At 35.9% G+C, this 6871-nt stretch overlaps 1 protein-coding gene across 4 annotated transcripts; it reads left to right on the top strand.

Moving 5' to 3' along the window:
• The first annotated feature begins 273 nt into the window (after positions 1–273).
• LOC111899773 (probable polyribonucleotide nucleotidyltransferase 1, chloroplastic) lies at positions 274–6334 on the top strand. 4 transcript variants are annotated; one of them, XM_023895619.3, is made up of 22 exons: positions 274–666; positions 1418–1486; positions 1627–1733; positions 1850–1892; positions 1997–2080; positions 2166–2230; positions 2335–2491; positions 2596–2766; positions 2846–3109; positions 3194–3268; positions 3351–3464; positions 3553–3645; positions 3758–3936; positions 4033–4216; positions 4301–4421; positions 4513–4694; positions 4791–4885; positions 4970–5033; positions 5127–5180; positions 5317–5358; positions 5462–5895; positions 6022–6334. In XM_023895619.3, exons 1-21 carry the CDS (start codon positions 385–387, stop codon positions 5813–5815), a joined length of 2799 nt encoding a protein of 932 aa, XP_023751387.1. In that variant the 5' UTR covers positions 274–384; the 3' UTR covers positions 5816–5895; positions 6022–6334. The 4 variants fall into 4 exon arrangements, with proteins under 4 accessions (XP_023751387.1, XP_023751385.1, XP_023751386.1 ...); XM_023895617.3 differs by having other exon boundaries at positions 6019–6334; XM_023895618.3 differs by having other exon boundaries at positions 5462–5901.
• The last annotated feature ends 537 nt before the right edge of the window (positions 6335–6871 follow it).

Genomic DNA, 6871 nt, shown 5'->3' with positions numbered 1-6871 from the left:
AAATGTTCATATATTAACGGAGTTAGCAATAAGGATCAATTATCAAAAGTTTTGAAAACACAGGGACCATCTATGAGGTTTTTAAACTACAGGGACTAAACTTCTGATTTTGGGTAACCAGATGGATCATTTATGATGTTTTTTCTTTAAATAATAATAAAAAGTTTATATTAGAGATATCTATGATAGATAGGGTCCAAGTGAAAGAGTCACTTGTCTAGACCCGTTAGTCCATCTTTTCCATAAACTGGGCTGGGCCGGGGCGAGTAGATTTTATGCACATGCCGCGCGCCAGCAACAACGGATAAGAGTTTCCTCCTCCATCACCATCGTCTTCACCAATCTCTCTTTCTCTCACACACTGTCACACTGATTGCTGTCGAAATGCTAGCAAGCAGTAGCTTCCATGGCCGACCTTATTCTCACTTCGCACACTCAACAACTAGTAGAGACAACAAACCCCCTATCTCCTCCTACTTCCCCCTTACAAAACCCCACTCTATTCCTTCTGTCTGTGCTTTCCTTTTGTCAAGAAGAATAACCTCGAATCGGTTCAAAATACGGGCTCTAAATCGCGAGTCTAATGGCGACTCAGTCGCAGAAAAAGAAGCAATACCGTTTTTCCCTCACCGCCATTCCGTTAAAATTCCCGTCGGAGATAGACACGTAAGTTGGCCATTTCAGTTATGGTTTTAAGTTATTTTCGAATTGCGTAGGGTTGTGAATTTTCTCGGAAATGAATTTAATATATTGGATTGCTAGGTTTAGACGGTAGATACTAGCAAGGTGAAATTACTTTCCGGTGTGTGGTGGTGGTGTAGTATTGTGTTTTGTTCTCTATTTTTTGCCTGCTCAAGCATTTCCTTTCTTTCATGTGACACACTCACACGACCTTGTGTCTTACGAGATTTGAACACCCAAGGTCCCAACTGCGTAGGATTTTATATTTTTGCCAGTTTGTTTAAATTTGTAGGAAACCAGTTTTGATGGTATCTGAGGAATTGATTGGTGAGTTCCATGAAAAGGGACTACCATTTTCGGTTGCAAATGGCCATCAAGGTCCAATCTTTCCATCAATCAAAAGATGCCCACGCTTATAGGTGGAAATAATTGCATTTCAATGTGGTGAACTGGCGATATAGCTAACAGTTGCCTTAATACTTGTCAGTTTTGCAATTTGAGGGGTTGGTTTCATAGTGGTAGGGTAGAAATGTATTTGATTTTAGTACATATATCTCTATCCAGTGTGAACTGTCTTGAAAGTGCTAGAAGTTATTTTAGGTTGTTGGTTCATAGGTAGATGAACTTCATATTAATCATATTGTGTAAACATGGTGGCAGCAATGGTTGTATTGTAAAGCTTACAAGTATCTCTCATTGTCTCTTATAGCTGTCATATGTGTTCCTACTTTTGCAGATAATAGTTGAGACTGGTCAAATAGGAAGACAAGCTAGTGGATCTGTTATTGTAAGAGATGGAGAAACTGTAAGTATCAGGGAAATAAATGTGTTTATATTTTGCTTTGTATCATGTTATGCCATGGGATTGCAGAAACAATGCCTTTTCAAATAGGTCATGTACATTTCAAATACGTCTCTGAAAAATGGATTATTTTCTTTATGCAGATTCTCTATACATCTGTTTGTTTGTCTGATACTCCAAGTGAGCCTTCTGACTTTTTCCCTATGTCTGTAAATTATCAAGAACGTTTTTCAGCAGCTGGTAGAACTAGGCAAGTATATCATGCTTGTTTGCTTTTTTAATGTGTCAAAACTAACTAGCAATGCCTAAAGTTACTGTTGAATATCATTTAATACAAATATTCTGATCTTTATTTCTTGCTTCCAGTGGAGGATTTTTCAAGCGGGAAGGAAGGACAAAGGACCATGAGGTATTAGTTTGTTCTTAAATCCCTCAATAGAATGACCCTATTTGTTTTCAGTTTTTGTATTTACATTTTAGTTATTCTGAATGGTATTTATTACTGGGATACAGGTACTTATCTGTAGACTAATTGATAGACCATTACGCCCAACCATGCTCAAGGGCTTCTATCATGAAACTCAAATACTATCATGGGTATGTAGTATGTACTTTCCAAATGGTCAAATATTAAAATATCAGTTTTCTTTGTTCTTTTTGAGAATACTTAATGAATTTGTAGGTTTTGAGCTATGATGGTCTGCACCCCCCAGATTCTCTAGCTGTTACAGCAGCTGGAATTGCAGTGTAAGATTCATCAACAAATTAGCATTGATTCTCTTAGATCACATCATCAGTTTTTATAATTTCAGCTACCTAATTATAGTTAGTGCCATATTATGTACAAACAGAGCTTTGTCAGAAGTGCCAAATACAAACACTATAGCAGGAGTTCGAATTGGTTTAATTGATGATAAGTTTGTTGTGAATCCAACAACCATGGAGATGGAAAATTCAAAACTAGATTTATTGTTAGCAGGATCAGAAAGTGGGATATTGATGATAGAGGTTGTTGTTAACTCCTCATCATTTGAATTTAAATAGATAGTCAGTTTGATAGTTACTCATTCTGACACTAGTCTGTTATGTTTCTGGATTTTTATCAATTTTAGGGTTACTGTGACTTTCTTCCTGAAGAGAAGTTGCTTCAAGCAATAGAAATTGGCCATGATGCTGTAAGAGGCATATGCAAAGAGGTGGACAATTTGGTAAAGAAGTGTGGGAAACCCAAAATGCTTGACTCAATTAAGTTACCTCCACCTGAGCTGTATAAACATGTGGAAGTACGTGTCTCTTTTCATCTTTTTGAATATATATATATTTTTTTATTGATTTTATATAACTGATACTATAATGCTTCAGGAAATTGTTGGTGATGAGTTGGTCAAAGTGCTGCAACTTAAAAGCAAAATACCAAGAAGAAAAGCACTCTCATTGTTAGAGGAAAAAGTTATGTGTATACTTACTGAAGAGGGTTATGTTAGTAAAAGTGAAACTAGTGTTGGTACTGAAATAACTCCAGACATGTTGGAAGATGAGGATGAAGAAGAGGAATTTGTTGTTGATGGTGAATTTGATGAAGGCGATGTTCACATAAAACCTGTCTCTAAAAAACCGGTTCCCCTGGTATCATTTCATTACCATTTTTACCCTTTCTTTTTGCTAGTTTATCACCTACATGATTATTAATTATCCCTCTTTCCTATGTAGTTTTACGCAGAGGTAGATGTGAAATTGGTGTTCAAGAGTGTAACATCCAAATACCTTCGAAAACGAATAGTGGAGGTATGCGCGTTGACCATGTTTTTATATTACAAAAGCTTACAAATCGGCCATCTTTTTTATATTTTGTATTTTCTTGATTAAGGGAGGAAAAAGAAGCGATGGAAGAAGTTCAGAGGAGATACGTGTTATTGACTCAGAATGTGGATTGCTTCCTAGAGCACATGGAAGTGCTCTTTTTACACGTGGGGAAACACAGGTTTGTGCTAAAAACACAAAGTGTTGTAATTTTTCTCATCTGTTCTTCATAATCTATTTTTTTTCATGTCTCTTGTGTTGCAATACAGTCGTTGGCAGTGGTTACCCTTGGGGATAGACAGATGGCTCAAAGAATAGACATCCTTGCAGGTGTAGAAGATGTGAAAAGGTTCTATCTTCAGGTATGTATCAGTATGACTATTTTTTTTAGGTCTTGGATAAATGTTATTTTGCTATTTCTGTAGCAGTTAAGTTGATAAGTTTCCAAATTGTTGAATATACACTATACAACAGTATTCATTCCCACCATCTTGTGTTGGGGAAGTTGGGCGAATTGGTGCACCAAGTAGAAGAGAAATTGGTCATGGTACCCTTGCAGAAAGAGCTCTTGAACCTGTATTGCCTTCTGAAGAGGATTTTCCATATACAATACGTGTCGAGAGTACCATAACAGAAAGTAATGGATCTTCAAGGTGCATATATATAACAAATGCATTTCCATGAAAATAAATATTTCCAAAACATTGTTTGACATTCATTTGTTGTGTATGATGGATGGTCTTGTATAGTATGGCATCAGTTTGTGGGGGATGCCTAGCATTACAAGATGCAGGAGTGCCATTAAAGAGTCCTATTGCAGGTATAGCAATGGGACTGGTTTTGGACACAAAGGAATTTGGGGGAGATGGGACCCCACTTATTCTATCTGACATCACTGGCTCTGAGGATGCTTCTGGAGATATGGACTTTAAGGTCTTTTTTTTAGCAAAAAGTAAAGTAAAATAAAATAAAAGGAAGGATAGGGTTGATGAACTTATCGACTTTTACTGATTGCAGGTTGCTGGAAATGATGATGGAGTAACTGCATTCCAAATGGATATAAAGGTAGGAGGGATCACTTTATCAACAATGAAGCATGCTTTAATGCAAGCAAAGGAAGGGCGAAAACGTATTCTTGGTAAAATTTATAAAAGATACTCAATCTTTATCTTTTTAAATGATGATATGTTTTTGTTGTCATTTAGCATGATTGTATTTTATGTTTACAGCTGAGATGTTGAAATGTTCCCCTCCTCCTTCAAAGAAGCTTTCCAAGCATGCTCCACTTATTCTTGTAATGAAGGTTAAACCTGAGAAGGTTAATCTGATTATTGGTTCTGGGGGTAAAAAGGTGAAGAGTATTATTGAAGAGACTGGTGTGGACTCTATTGACACACAAGATAATGGAATAGTAAGATAAGCATGACATAGTGTGCTTTTTATGCCTAGTGCTTTCATGAAATCTCATTTCTCACATGTCTGAATGGGTATGTATGTATTATTGCAGGTTAAAATAACTGCAAGAGATATGGCAAGCTTAGAAAAGTCAAAAGCTATTATCAGTAACTTGACCATGGTTCCGATTGTTGGTGATGTATATAGGTATGGAAATGAATGGTTGGCATTAATTTATTATGTTAGTTTCTACAGGATTATGTATTTGATTTTGTGTTGGTTGGTTATCAGGAATTGTAAAATCACATCCATTGTTCCTTATGGAGCTTTCGTTGAAATAGTACCAGGGCGTGAGGTAGTGTGAATTTACATGATTAATTAGTAACTTTTTATTTATTTTAATTTTGAACATTGAAATGGAATTTCACTCCTGTCCACTCCATTTCAGGGACTTTGCCATATTAGTGAGTTGAGTCCAGATTGGCTGTCAAAACCAGAAGATGTAAGGGTTATATATATATATATATATATATATATATATATATGCATATCACCTCCTTTTATTACTATAACGAATAAATATTCATGAGGTGTTGGTGTTGGTGGTATGATTGATTTTATTTTAATTTTGTTTTCAGGCTTTTAAGGTTGGAGACATTGTTGATGTGAAGCTGATTGAGGTTTGAGTTTTGTTTCCTTGGGGGTTGTATGATTGTGTGTAAGAACTAAGGATGATTATATTTAAATTAGTAAAGTTGTAATAATAATATACATACATTACAGATCAATGAAAAAGGGCAACTTCGTCTAAGCCGCAAAGCACTGCTTCCAGTTCCAGAGGGGAGTACAGATGGTGCTGCGACAAAGGAGAGCGGGAGTGGGAGCCCACAGAAATATACAGAGAGAAGCAAATTTAGACGAATGGGTGATGGAACAGGAGAAGAGACTTCTTCAGGTCAACGCAAAGATAAGAGCCCTGCCCCTGAAGGCATGTTTATCAAAAGATATGTTGGGTCCGGGTCCCGCAAAAGCGAGCAAAAAACAAGCACCACCAAACCTGATACCCCTGCTGCTGCATCTGCATCTAATGAAAGTGGAAATACACTGGTTAATGGGGAGGCTCAAGTTAATGGATAAAAGTGCAAATACATTTGGTAAAAGAGTAATTTCACATGAAAGCTATTATGGATCATGACCTGCTCTCTAAAACTAAAAGGGTAGAGGTACCAACTCATTAATTTTATAGAAATGTGACACGAAAAGTTTCCCAAAATAGAAATGTTATGGTAAGGAGTTAATGTTAATGAAAGCTTGACTGGTTGATTATTTTATGTTGCCAGAAGGGAGGAGCCTGAGGTGTCAATTCATCAGCCAAGAAGGGATGCGGGGATTTGTATAAACTAACTTAAACAACATTTTTCACAACACCATCCAAGGACCAAAGTTGGGGTGGGGGGATACTAGAAACTCTAGTTATAAACCAAACCAGCTACTGACGCTGCTGTATTTTTGTCTCAGAAACCAATAGTGTGACTGACTTAAGCCTGTTTGTTGTTGTTATATTGTGTTCATTCAAATTGGTATTGGTGCATGCGTATTGCAACTTCCGCTAATTATCATTGTAGTCATACAACAATATATGGATGCATTTGCACTCTTTTTTTTTTTTGATTTACACGATCCCAGCTAGGAAATTAATGTAACTGGAGAGTTGTAGATTTTCTATTTTTGTTGTCTATGTCCTACATTTACTTTAAAAAATGAAGATATGATTGTTGACCGTACATGCGCACAAGCGATTATAGAAGCGACATGGCCCGTTAATTATCCAATTAACTTGTACATTAACCGTCTGTTTGGCAAAACTAATAGGTTACTGAAGTTGGTTTTTAAAATTGTAAAATTCTGTTAGGAATCGAAGATTTTCTTAAAAGATAAAAACTCTTAAAAGTTTGTTATAAAAAACATCCTAATTCTAATACTAAACATTCTAAAGGGCTTTTAAGGAGACATAATAATGTTGTGTCACCAAAAGCTAAAACAAAACTTTTTTAAGTTAGAAAGTTCAATAGCAAAATACACAAGATAAATAAATAAATAGATAAACATTATAATTCCATGTCGTTGCTCTAAAATTTTTGTTTAACGTATACGTAGTATATCACGAGATTAGAATGTTATTCTAATAATAAT

Source organism: Lactuca sativa, chromosome 2 (assembly GCF_002870075.4).
Source record: "Lactuca sativa cultivar Salinas chromosome 2, Lsat_Salinas_v11, whole genome shotgun sequence".
Taxonomy (NCBI): Eukaryota; Viridiplantae; Streptophyta; class Magnoliopsida; order Asterales; family Asteraceae; genus Lactuca; species Lactuca sativa.
This window is presented reverse-complemented; position numbering and strand designations above follow the sequence as displayed.

What these genes read in the sequence shown, in the direction of transcription:
- LOC111899773 (XM_023895619.3), top strand. Translation starts at nt 385, where the DNA reads ATGCTAGCAAGCAGTAGCTTCCATGGCCGACCTTATTCTCACTTCGCA. An exon ending in GAAGGACAAAGGACCATGAG is followed by an intron (nt 1,893 to 1,996) that starts GTATTAGTTTGT and finishes ACTGGGATACAG; the next exon opens with GTACTTATCTGTAGACTAAT. An exon ending in ACAGCAGCTGGAATTGCAGT is followed by an intron (nt 2,231 to 2,334) that starts GTAAGATTCATC and finishes ATGTACAAACAG; the next exon opens with AGCTTTGTCAGAAGTGCCAA.